Source organism: Actinia tenebrosa, unplaced genomic scaffold (genome assembly GCF_029948245.1).
Source record: "Actinia tenebrosa isolate PJP-AT-01 unplaced genomic scaffold, QUT_ActTen_1.0 PGA_scaffold1__47_contigs__length_23844297, whole genome shotgun sequence".
NCBI lineage: Eukaryota > Metazoa > Cnidaria > Anthozoa > Actiniaria > Actiniidae > Actinia > Actinia tenebrosa.
The window spans coordinates 4,637,660-4,650,394 of NW_028292578.1; the positions used below are offsets into that span (position 1 = coordinate 4,637,660).

A 12,735-nucleotide genomic window follows, 5' to 3' on the forward strand; every position below is an offset into this window, starting at 1 on the left:
TTGATTTGATTTACTGAACATTGAAAAATAATTTCCAACTAAATTAGTTCCCGAAAAAGCGAAGCAAGCGGCTTATAACAATCCGCTCTTGCACCTTTGGATTAACGTAAATCAAGTATGTTTAAAATTAAACAAAGTGTTCTGAGGCATGGATCAGTTTGTGAAAGAAAGAAAGAAAGAAAGAAAGAAAGAAAGACTGAATAATAAATTAATGAATAAAACATTTATTTTGTATTTTTTTGAATAATTTTTATTACTGAAACATGTGTCTAATCAGGGGTGAGACAACGATTACATGTTGGTTTTCGCTTCTGTGTTCTCCGTAGACAAACCTTGAGCTTATTCTCTGAACTGGAATGAATGTTGCTGGCCCTGGTTCCTCAAAATGTTTTGCTTCCCAAACACTTAATGGATTGCGATATGATGTGATATGATTATTCTTTTGGTACCATTGAACGGCTGCAAGAATATGAGTTAATTGATCTCCATTGATCACAATAGTATGGCACAAATAAAACAAAACAAAGCCAGGTCTGCCAGTAGATGTTGCCTCAATTATTCCACCATTACCTGCCCATGAGGCCATGATCTTTCCTGAAGAATCAAGACGTGTGTTAAATCTTGAACCTAGTCTTTCGTCGAATACTGTAACTGACTTATACTTTCTAAAGGCTCGGTTCACTCGCCGACGGTCAAAATTCACTGTTGGATAAAGTTTCCTATACATTTCTTTTAGGTTGAATAAGTCGTCGTTGTCAAACGAAGAGATCACGAAGCTATTTGGCAATGCTACGTCACTAAAATCTGTCCACACATCTGTAAGGCTTTCTATTGATCCTCGTATTGCGATTTTAAATTTAGAAAGTCTATCTTGATTAATTTCCTCCTGAATATTATCCACTATAGCATCCCTCAGAAGAGCTTTGCAAAATGGAAAGAAAACTTCGCTGTACTCTTTCGGCAATGTATACTGCAAGTCTGCAGCGCTGCTCATGCAAATAAACTTCCTCATTAATTGTGATTCAATGAACCTGTTATTGGTGTGAAAGTTGCCTAACAATCCGTTATAACGCTCAAAGCTGAAACACCAAAAACCAAACACACTTCCATAGTTTTCAACACATTTCTTTAAATGCATATGTAGATGAATATTCGGAGTAACGGCTTCTCTTCCATAAAGATTTTCAAATTTTATTGCAAAGTCTAGTAGTTTTCTATCAGCTAAAAAGATATCAGTTTTCGAAATAGAGGTCTTGCACAGTAGCCGACAGGCGATTACAAAAGTTTGTAAACAGTTCAAATGTTCTTCTGGGAGAATTCCTTCGAGACAATACAAAGAATAATAAAGAATCCAGTTTTGCCACTGAGAAGCTGTAAAACCACCATAGTTTGTTGTAATTTTATGTGGTAATCTACCAAGATCAGAAGTGGAATTAATGTTTTGTATACGTCGCTCGATTTCAATAATATTCTCTCTTGAAAAAAGCTCGTTATTGCTCCAGAGTTTAAAAAGGTGCTTAGCAGTACCCAGAAATAAATTGTGCATCGGATCAATCACACACATTGTGATACTACCGTAATACGGAAGTCGTAACAATTCGGTGTATCTTGTTCCAAGTTCTTTTTCCATTCGTTTCTGTGCAGTCTTATTTTTACATCTAGTGGTTTTAAGAGCATCTCGTCTATGCTGCTCATCTGTTCTTTTTGGCCAGTTGTCCCGATCTGTAAACCCGCTGTAATCCTTCTTTTCTCCAAAACCCCCAGGAAAGGTTTTTAGGCAATGACTACATCCTTTGTGTGCAGCGTGTGATAGAAATCCGCATAATTTTCTAGCAGCAGGAATATCAGATGCACAACAGAGAAGAGCAGCTCTTATCTTTATTCCACCTTCTGGTGCACCATGGGCATTGACTTTTACACCTTTCCATAAAGCTAATAACTCGTCCACCATAGGTTTCAAAAAATGCATAAGCGTTGCTGGTTCCTTATTTAATGCAGGTATTATTCCTACCAATATTATGTTCTCTTTCTTAAAACGTTCAGCTCTTGGTAAGTTAATCAAAGCCAAATACAGAACTCCTATAGAATAACCACTGCGTCTCTTAAATGGCTGAAACCAGTCACAGTTCAGCATTAAACCATAAGAGTGTTTAAGGTTTAAAAAGTCTCGTCCTTTATACTTTAGGAATGTTTTCCAAACGTCTCCATCCATAACGTCTGCATATGTATCTTCATTAACATTTCGTTCACGCCATTCCTCACATTTTTCCTTCAATCCTGGTCTTTTCAATATCGTCTCTAACGAATCTATAACACTCCTAAAGCAATAAGTATATATTGGGTAAAATTTGACTGAACCATTATTCAGGAAAACTTTTTTAACTAGCTGGCCTCCGCAGGGTTTTCGTCTTGAAGAGTGTGGAAAAAGTACATTGTCGCAAAGTTTTGCTTGGTATTTGCCATTTACCTTCTTGACACAGTCCTGCTCTTTAAATAACTTTGTGCACTTTCCACAAACCACAAATTTTTGAAAGTTGTCCCTGTTTATACCTAGATATCGTCTCAGAGAATACATTGTTACAGGTATAAGTCCAGCCAAGGAAATCAATAGGTCAGATCCTGCATTTGCTGGTAATCCTTCGCCTACTTTGGAAAGTAGTGCACTTAGGTACTTCAAAAGACCTTCGATACCTCTGTCACTGATAAGATTGTAGTATTGCCAAAGAAAAATAAAATATAGGAGCCACGTTAGAAATGTGCGTGATTTTTGCCTATTGTTGATACTAAACTGCTCCTCCGTGACGTGATTTACAGTGCCATCGGAATTTTCTTCATCAATGATATCGCGCAAATCTTCTTCACTTAATTCATCCCAATGTTCAGGCGTTTCATCAGCATTCGAGTCTGAATCATGTTTGTCCTCATCACTCTCGTCCTAAAAGTAGGTAAAACAAATGTTTTTTCTATTATTATCAGCCCGTTTAGTTTAGTTTCATGAATGTTGAATAAGCCAAAATTATCGAATGTTAATCTCAGAACTGGATGTAGAAAGTCATCACTGAGGCAAAAATGAACTGACGTTTTCAATGAAGCCTTCGAAAATTGTCTAATGACTGAAAGCTTGTATATGACACAAATCAAGATTTTCGTCCGATTTTCGGAACAAGAGTTTTTACTAATTTGTGTACATTCACTTAAAAATAACCGTTTCGCAAGTAACAGAGCGAAACTTCCATTTTGCAAATTGTTTCCGTTTTGATTATGTTATTTTTAATTCACTTTGTAAATAATTTGCTAAATAGCAACATGGGCGAAGGTGTTTCATTGTATAACAAACCTCTTCTTCGCTTGAAGAGTCGTCCGATGCCGCGACTGATCCTGATGTCATATATTGATCTAATGATTAAAATAATCTGGTTTAGTATTCAAAAATAATTGATACATGAACAATCAATGATTGGATTCTTTTCCAAATCCATATAACAAAAGTTTATCTATCAGTACCTGAATCTGTACGGATGTTGTGTGGTCTTAAAATTGGCCGTTCTTAGGCATGTACGCACGTAATGCATGATTTATTTAAATCCGCTTAAAATGAAGATATTACTAATATAATATATAATAGAATAGAATAGAATATATAATAGGATAGGATAGGATAGGATAGGATAGGATAGGATAGGATAGGATAGTGTGGAAGGTTTATTACACAACAATGTTTACGGCGTTCAAATCGATTGGTTTTACACACAGAAAAGTAAAATCCTAGAAAAAAGACATTAAGTTAAACACTTATAACACCACGAACAAACGAGGCACATTTAGCTCACAAACAATGCGAATAGAAGACAAAAAACAAGATGAAAATTAAGAGAGAACAAACACTTACCAAACGATGAACGACTCACAATAAGCACATGGCAGACAACACGGCGCGCGGGGTTAATCGGTTAGGGAGCCACACGGACACTGGACCTACTGAAACGACGGATATACGCACTAACTCAAAACTGTTGAGAAATGCCTCAACATCCTGGGGCTCCAGGCTGAAATAATTACGCTAATTATCAACAACAAATTATAAACGATTCAGGCAAAGTTCTAGCTCAAAGGCTACTAAATGTTCACAGTTCAATCTTGTCTTTAAACTGATTCCTCCAGCAAACATAGCTTCGTGATGGGGCGAACTAATGTTGAGTTCTTGGTCTTGACTTCTGCCGATCTCACGTGAGCATCTCGACCGGGGAAGACCTTAGTTACACGGCCAAGTAGCCACCTGCATCTTGGTTCTGCGCTGTCAGTTATGAGGACTAGATCATTTACTTTCAAGTCCCTCTTCTTTAACAGCCACTTTTGTCTCTGCTGGAGGGTCGGCAGATATTCACGGATCCATCTGTTCCAGAAGTGGTCTGAGAGGACTTGGGCATGTCTCCATTGTTTCCTTGAGTAAACGTCATGGTCTGTGAATATTCCTGGTGCTGGTGTAGCATTCGATCTGAGGAGCAGGAAGTGGTTGGGAGTAAGTGGTTCAAGGTCCCTTGGGTCATCGCTACTTGGGCAGAGGGGACGGCTGTTCAGTATAGATACAGCTTCGCAAAATACAGTGCGCAAGGTTTCAAGTCCGATGGTTGCACTTGGACTTCCAACGATAGCCCTCATAGTTTTGCGTACACTTCGTATCATTCTTTCCCAAACTCCCGACATGTGACTGGCTGCCGGGGGCTGGAACCGCCACTTGAAAGTTGGGTAACTGTGGAACTCGGTGCCCTTGGAAAGCATCGCATTCTTTATTTCCTTCTGGTTTAGCTCCTGGATTTCGAGTCGAAGCTCCTTCTCAGCTCCGGCAAAGTTCGTCCCATTGTCTGACCATATCTCTTTCGGGGTGCCTCTGACAGAGATGAATCTCCTTAGGGCTTGGATAAAGGTGTCTGTCTCTAGTGAACTCACGTCCTCAATGTGTATAGCTCTGGAGTTAAAGCATACGAAAATGCATCCGTAGACCTTAACGCTACTGCGACCTCGTTTAACATGAAACGGGCCGAAAAAATCGACTCCCGTGTATGTAAAGGGCGGTTGGTACGGTGTTAGCCTTTCCTTGGGTAGGTTTCCCATTATCTGCTGCATGGTTGAAGCGTTTCGTCTGCGACATTGAACACACTTGTGTAGCACGCGCCTTACTAGAGTTCTTGCTTGCAGGATCCAGTATCGTTGGCGCATAGTAGATAGCACGTGTTCTCTTCCAGCATGACCAAGAATCTTGTGATAGTGCCTTACGATCAGCTCAGATATTGGATGGTCTCTGGGTAGGATCATGGGATGAGCCGTACTGTAGGGAATCGGTGCGCGGTGTACTCTTCCTCCGACGAGTATGACACCTTCATTTAGTACTGGGCTCAGATTGGCTAACTTGCTCTGACGCTTGACTTGACGTCCCTCTTGTAGGGCGAGGCACTCTTCGTGGAAACAGCTCTGCGCTAGCCTCACGATTTCTCTGCTCGCATCTCGAATTTCAGCAGATGAAAGATAAGGTTGTTGGCAACGGTAAGTTTCTTTCTTTACGCCCCTCACAAATCTGAGTAGCCATGACATCACTCTGGTTAGAAGAGGCCAGGAAGAGTAACGTTTCAACAGGAGGTCAATCTGTGACCCTGAGGTTATCACCATTGCAGTTGTCGCTGCGTCTGACTGCTCGTCGGGTTCTTCTGTAATCTCTGGCTCTTCTGTCGGCCACTGTTCTTCCGGCAGCAGCAAGAATTCTGGTCCACGCCACCATCTACAATCTCGTTTAAAATAATGAATGTTTGCTCCTCGAGAGCCTTCGTCTGCAGGGTTCTGGAGGCCCGGCACGTGTTTCCATTGTTCTGGTAACGAGGCCTCGTGTATTTCGGGCACCCGATTAGCGACGAACACTGGGAAACGTCTTGTCTTGTTCCTGATGTACTGCAGGGTGGTCATAGAATCCGTCCAGAAAATGGTCGAACTTACGGACAGGTCCAGTTCTTTCAGAACAGTCTTGCAAAGGCGTGTAGCCACCACTGCCGCCTGGAGTTCGAGGCGGGGAATTGTCCACTCTCTTAACGGTGCGTTCCGCGCTTTGCCCATTACAAATGCGCAGTGCGCCTTCCCAGTCTCATCAGTCATTCGTAGATAAGAAACAGCAGCCAAACCTCGTCTGGATGCGTCGCTGAAGGTGTGTAGTTGAATGTTCACGATTACACTTAGCTCTGGGCTCTGGAAACATCTTGGGATCTGGACATGCACGACGTGTGGTATCCCTCGAGACCACTCTCGCCATATCGACAGATATGGTTCTGGGATTTCTTGATCCCATGACACTCCCGCTCTCCATAAATCTTGCAGGAGGATCTTTACTGATAACGTGAGGGGGGCCAGAAATCCCAAGGGGTCGAACAACGAACTGACCACCGAAAGTACTCCTCTTTTCGTTGGAGGCTTGTTCGTTGGTATAACCTTGAATCTGAAGGTATCTGACTCTGCGTCCCAGGTCACTCCTAATGCTCTTTCCATTGGTAACTTGTCGAGATCCAAATTTAGCGTTGGACTAGCTCTGTCTTTTGGAGGGATGGACGTCAGCACTTCGCGGCAGTTACTTGTGAACTTGGTAAGCTTGAAACCGCCTACCTTCAGCAATTTAACTAGGTCGGTTGCAAGACGAGTAGCCTCTTCCGTCGTTGGAGCGGACTTCAGTAGGTCATCTACGTAGAAGTTACGGTAGACTGACTGGATGACTTCTGGATCGAAATCACTTGCGTTGTCCTCAGCGTTCATTCGTAGGGCCCTGTTCGCACAGCATGGCGAAGACTTGGCTCCGAATATGTGCACTAACATTTTGTACTCGTCTGGTGAGTCTTCTAGGCTGTCGGACCACCATAAAAATCTTAATGCATCTGTATCGCTCTCGATGACTCTAGTCTGATAAAACATTGATTCAATGTCTGCTGTGAAGGCGACCCTTTCTTGGCGGAAGCGGATGAGCACACCTGTCAGGTCGTTGATAATACTTGGGCCTTGTAACAGCTGATCGTTGAGTGATGTGCCGCCGAACCTAGCGGCCGCGTCGAAGACGACACGTGTCTTTCCCGGCTTGTTGGGGTTGCTTACAGGGTGGTGGGGTAAGAACCAGGTCTTGTCGCTCACTGTCTCGACTTCGTCCTTCGTTAGCTTCCGAGCGTGTCCCTTGTCTAAGTGGCCCTCGATTGCTGATTTGTATCTAAGCAACAACTCCGGATCTCTAACGAGACGTCCCTTGAGACTTCGTAGTCTAGCTTCAGCAAGCGGGCGGTTGTAAGGTAATTGGGGTTTCTCTCTCTTCCATAGCAAACCCATTTGGTAGTGTCCATCTTGCTTCGAGATGGTATCTTCTATCACCTTCATTGCTCTTTTATCCTCCACCGACATTGGTTCGCTCTCCGGTCTCTCAATACCATAAGACTCTACTTTCCAAAACTCCTCTACTTGATGGCTCAGAGTAGTGTCTGTTCCGCATACGTGATTGGAACACGACCCTTTGCATGGTCTCTCCTTGGAGGCTCCGCCGAGGACGCTCCAGCCTAAGATTGTTCTGATGGCAAAGGGTTCGTCGGATTTTCCCTGTCTAACTTCAAGGGGTAGGAAGGCTTCTTGGACACCCGTTCCGATGAGGAGTGATATCTTCTTTCTCTGCACTTCTGGAAATGGTACTTCTTTCAGGTGTGGCCAACGATCAACGGCCTTGAGGATCTTGGCGTGTTTAAGAGGGATCTCCAGCTCCTTAATAGCCCACGCTGAGCTGACATTAACGGATCGTCTGTCATTAGTGTTCTCTAATGATGAAATGTTGAACTCTACTTTCGTACCGTTTTCTGGAACTCCAGTATTGCTGACGGTAGACAACGAGATTCGGCTCGGAGTCCCTTGCATGCCGAGTTCGTTTGCTAGTGATGGGTCTATCATGCTTATGTCTGAACCCGTGTCTAGTAGACCGTAGGTTGTGACTGAGTCTCCTTTCTTACTTATCACTTTAAGTGGTATGACTTGTAACAGAACTTCACAGGAGTCAACACTTGAGGAGACTGCGTGTGATCCACCAACATCGGAATTCACAGTGGGTTCGGCCTTGCCGGTTTCTTGTGAGAAAGTTGCAGCATTTGCTCCTTCAGTCTCTTTCTTGTCATTGAAATGCAGCAATGTGTGATGCGGTTTGTCGCAGCTTGGCGCACGACATCTCGTAGATGACCCGCACGATCTGGAGCGGTGTTTAGTTGAACTGAGGCAGTTGAAGCATATATGCCTGGACTTGACAAAGTCGTTTCTCTCTTTCGGTGATTTGGCTTTAAAGACATCACAGTGATACAGTCTATGCGACTTGGAACACAGGAAACATGACTCTGCTGGACCTTTAACATCGGTACTGGTTGTAAAGGTTGAGACCCTCTGTGTTGTTGTCTTTATTCTTGGTTTTAGGCTTGTCAGTCCTTCGGCCGGCGGCTTAGCGAGGAAGGGGTGGTTGACGACATCTGCTCTCTCTCTTAAAAACTCGGCAACGTCCTTGAAGTTTGGCATGGTCTGACCTTGCCTTTCACGCTTGTTCAACAGCTCTACAAATCTGGACTGTATCTGTCTTGGTAGACGAGCCATTATTTTCTCTAGGTTATCTGTGTTCATCTCGGATAGATAACCCATCGCATCTAGGGTATCGTAGTTCGACTGTACCAGATCGGCGAAGTTCCGCAGCGCCTGACTGTCGTTCGCTTGGATGACTGGTCCCTTTGTCATTGTTTCAATACATGCCTTCACAACTTGATACGGCTTTCCGAAGCGCTCTTCTAGCACCTTAAAAGCCTTGTCGAGCCCCCCAGGTATGGTTTCGTATCTCTGCACTGCAGCTAAGGCTGGTCCCTCAAGGAATTGAAGTAGTCGAGTCATTTTTACAGCGTCATCCAGGGGTCTCGATTCTACTAGCTGCTTGAACCTCTGGCGAAAACCATGATATTTGTTGGGCGAGCCGTCGAACTTTAACACTTGAACATTTGGTAGGTCGTTGGCTGCACTAATCCTGTCCATGGTTGATACGATTGTGGTGAGAAGGGTTTCCCCCGCTAAGGCGTTGGTAGTTGAGGGTGTGTCTACTGGTAGGCCCGTCTGTGGGACGGTTAACATGGGCTTGATCTTGTCGGGTTTTTCATCGTCCTTCATCACTGTCTCCTGAATCATCATAGGTCGCATGGGCTCTATTCCGGCTGTCGCAATGTTAAGCCAGTCCTTGCTCTCCATGTTGTTGTGCGTACTTGTCTGGTCCGTGTTCGGACACTGGTATTCACGGTTTTTCGGGGGTAGAATATCCTCTTCTCGATAGTAAGGTAGGTCTTTGGGTGTGGACGTCTTGATCATTTTGGGTAAGACAGATGGGCTTGGTGTTTGGTAGTCCGAGAACATGGGTGGAGGTGGAATTATAGGTGCCTCAAAGCTGCTAAAGTTTCCTCCTTCAAGCGAGTTTTCAAACATTTCACGGGGCTGGTCGGACTGGTCAGTTTGCACAGGTTCCTGATTCTGGGTAGTTTGCACGTTAACTGATCTCTCAGGAGAGAAATCCACTGATTTACCACTGCCACATTGCACTCTGGACAGCTCTAAGGCCTGTTGTAGTTCTTCTTCCTTCTGTTTGATTTCTATTTCCAACCTTGTCATCTCGAGCTCAACTGTGTTTGAGATATAAGAATTTATTTTCTTGTAGTATTCTTGCACTCTAAATCGCTGGGACTGAAACTGTTCTTCAACACTGCGGTATTTCTCACACGATTTGTTTAACAATTCTCCATATTTTTCACAACATTCCTTGTAGCGATCAAAGGCGCCGCTAAGGCGGCCTTGGAGGTCTTGAATGTCTTCGATATTTGCATAACCATTCAAACTCTCGTCAATTTTCTTGTACAACCGAGTCAAAAAGGCAATATATCCACTTCGGGATTTATCAAGACTACGGATCTTCTCAATTAACACTCCTTGCATGTCCATAGCTTGACATTTCACTCATAGGTGATCACGTTTGGATTTTACGGCGATGTGGAAGGTTTATTACACAACAATGTTTACGGCGTTCAAATCGATTGGTTTTACACACAGAAAAGTAAAATCCTAGAAAAAAGACATTAAGTTAAACACTTATAACACCACGAACAAACGAGGCACATTTAGCTCACAAACAATGCGAATAGAAGACAAAAAAACAAGATGAAAATTAAGAGAGAACAAACACTTACCAAACGATGAACGACTCACAATAAGCACATGGCAGACAACACGGCGCGCGGGGTTAATCGGTTAGGGAGCCACACGGACACTGGACCTACTGAAACGACGGATATACGCACTAACTCAAAACTGTTGAGAAATGCCTCAACAGATAGGATAGGATAGGATAGGATAGGATAGGAATAGGATAGGATAGGATAGGATAGGATAGGATAGGGATAGGATAGGATAGGATAGGATAGGATAGGATAGGATAGGATAGGATAGGATCGGCTCATGATAGGATAGGATCGGCTCTGGATAGGCATCGGATAGGATAGGATCGGAATCGGCTGGCTAGTCTAGGATAGGCTGGATCGGCTAGGCTCGGCTGCCGGCTCGGCTCGGCTCGGCTCGGCTCGGCTCGGCTCGCTCGGCTCGAGCTCGGCCTCGGATCGTCGGCCCTCGCTAGGCTCGGCTAGCGCGGCCTCGCCGGCTCGGCTCGGCTCGGCTCGCTGGCTGCTCGGCGAGGCTCGGCCTCGGCTCGATCGGTCGGCTCGGCTCGGCTCGGCTCGGCATCGGCTGGCTCGGCTCGGCCTCGGCTAGGCTCGGCTCGGCTCGGCTCGCTCGGCTCGGCTCGGCTCGGCTCGGCTCTGGGGGCTAGGTCTCTGCTCCGGCTCCCGGCTCGTCTCGGCTCGCTGGCTCGGCTCGGCCTCGGCATCGCTCGGCCGGCTCGGCTCGGCTCGCCTCGCCTCGCCTCTCCCTGCCCTCTCCCGTGCCGTTCGTGTCGCGGTCTCGTCCTTCGCCGCCTGTTTTTCTGGTTGGGCGTGTCCCTTCTCTCTGAACCCCCAAAAATCTGCACGCCGATTGGCGCGCCGCTCTTCCCGCTTTCGCTATCTTTTCTTTACCCCCCCTTCCGCCTTTTCGCCCCCCCCTTTGTTAGTGGTAAGACTTATGAAAAGGCTCTCTGCAAATTAATTCTACACGATACTTCCACGGTAGTCAACACTGACAGTCATGACTGCTGTTATTGAATTACTTTTTAGTTTGGCATTTTTAATCACATGGAACATAACACGATTCTCAAAGTACACAGAGTCCGTACCCCGCTTTTCAAAAGAAACATCATTCAATCGGAATTCTGATTACAATCCAAACTCATTCTCGTCTCCATTTTCTTCCCGGCAATACGGCCTAATGATAACTAGCTGACAACGATGACATTTGATAGATTAAGTATTAACTCGCTCGGCCAGCTCCGCGGCAAATCGATCTCGCACTTTTCAAAATCATTACCTTCACTGACTAACTCAGGCAATCCTTCATACTCCACTAGTGACTGCCTTGCTTTTGTAAATTCCACATATTCCTTACTGGCGATCGTAAAACGCCTTTGTGTTCATAATACTGACCTCTTTACGATCCGTTGTCACATGAGGACATTTCAAAGTCCTTCGCTGTTTTTAGCTGTCCCCATGAAGGACCCTCATTATTACTGCTGACTCTTCACCTCCGTCGTCAAATGTTTCGCATAGTCGTAGAATCTTCACGTCTATGTTCAAAAAACTGTCTTTTGCTGAGAATTTTTTGACAATGTCCACTTTGCGTCCTTGGAATCAATTGAATTTTGCATCGTGGCCACCTCTAGAGGAGGGCGTTTGAGCTCTACTGGACTATCGGTTAAACGAATTGCTCGGTTATGTGTATACGTAATGGAACTTAAAGCTAGAAGTCAAAACTCTAGCGAATCTCAATCAAAAGCTAGTACAGAGCTCGATTTAAAATTCTCACACACGCCAAAAATACAATAAAGACTTTTAAATACATGTTCAATTGACCATAGGTGATGACAGAAATGTCACGTACACTTTTGCTGTTCGCTTACGCAAGGAATATTCATTGAAGTTCGAAGAGCATTGTCAGTAGAGCGAACAGGCATACAGGCTGCGTTTTCAGCTAGAATGTAACTTGCTAAAATTCCTGGAGGTGTTTAATATCTCGACTTTCCCACCTTTCAAGAATACACTGTGTTGGCCCATTTATTTGGTATGGACAACTTAAACCATCTTGCTATGGTAGTTTAACTTTGCCTTATTTCCCGGTGTCGTGTAATTAGCGCTAGTTTAAATTGTCGCAGTTAAAATACGCCACAATAAGGCGAACGGAGTCTTACTAGTGAATATTGCGATTGATCGTTCATTAAGAAATTTAATGCAATGAATTTGACAATCATGAATATGTTAGCGGTGGGTTCATCAACGTTTTGACTTTCATTAGCGTTTTGTGCTAGACAATAAACGCACAACACTATTCACTACAGTGTTTTGGCATTTATTTGCCCATACAACTAAGTATTCATTGTGTCTTTTAGCGATTGTAGATTTTCAAAGACAAAAAAGTGAATTTGTCTCTCTCTTTAACCTCTTGGACGATATGTTTACCTGTGGTTGTACCATGTAAAATGCATTTCTGTGGTCTTCATATGCACTCAAAAGACGCTATAAG

At 44.1% G+C, this 12,735-nt stretch overlaps 2 protein-coding genes across 2 annotated transcripts; both read right to left on the reverse strand.

Annotated features, from left to right (window-relative positions):
• Window positions 1–253: 253 nt before the first annotated feature.
• LOC148909729 (uncharacterized) lies at window positions 254–3,392 on the reverse strand. The gene is made up of 2 exons (XM_089032166.1): window positions 3,338–3,392; window positions 254–2,935 (listed from the first exon to the last, which is right to left on the reverse strand). The coding sequence occupies exons 1-2, from the start codon at window positions 3,386–3,388 to the stop codon at window positions 254–256; spliced, it is 2,733 nt and encodes a 910-aa protein (XP_088888292.1). The 5' UTR covers window positions 3,389–3,392.
• A 292-nt stretch (window positions 3,393–3,684) lies between these two features.
• On the reverse strand, window positions 3,685–10,391 carry LOC148909730 (uncharacterized). Its single transcript, XM_089032966.1, has one exon. The coding sequence runs from the start codon at window positions 10,012–10,014 to the stop codon at window positions 4,144–4,146; it is 5,871 nt and encodes a 1,956-aa protein (XP_088889092.1). The 5' UTR covers window positions 10,015–10,391; the 3' UTR covers window positions 3,685–4,143.
• Window positions 10,392–12,735: the final 2,344 nt, after the last annotated feature.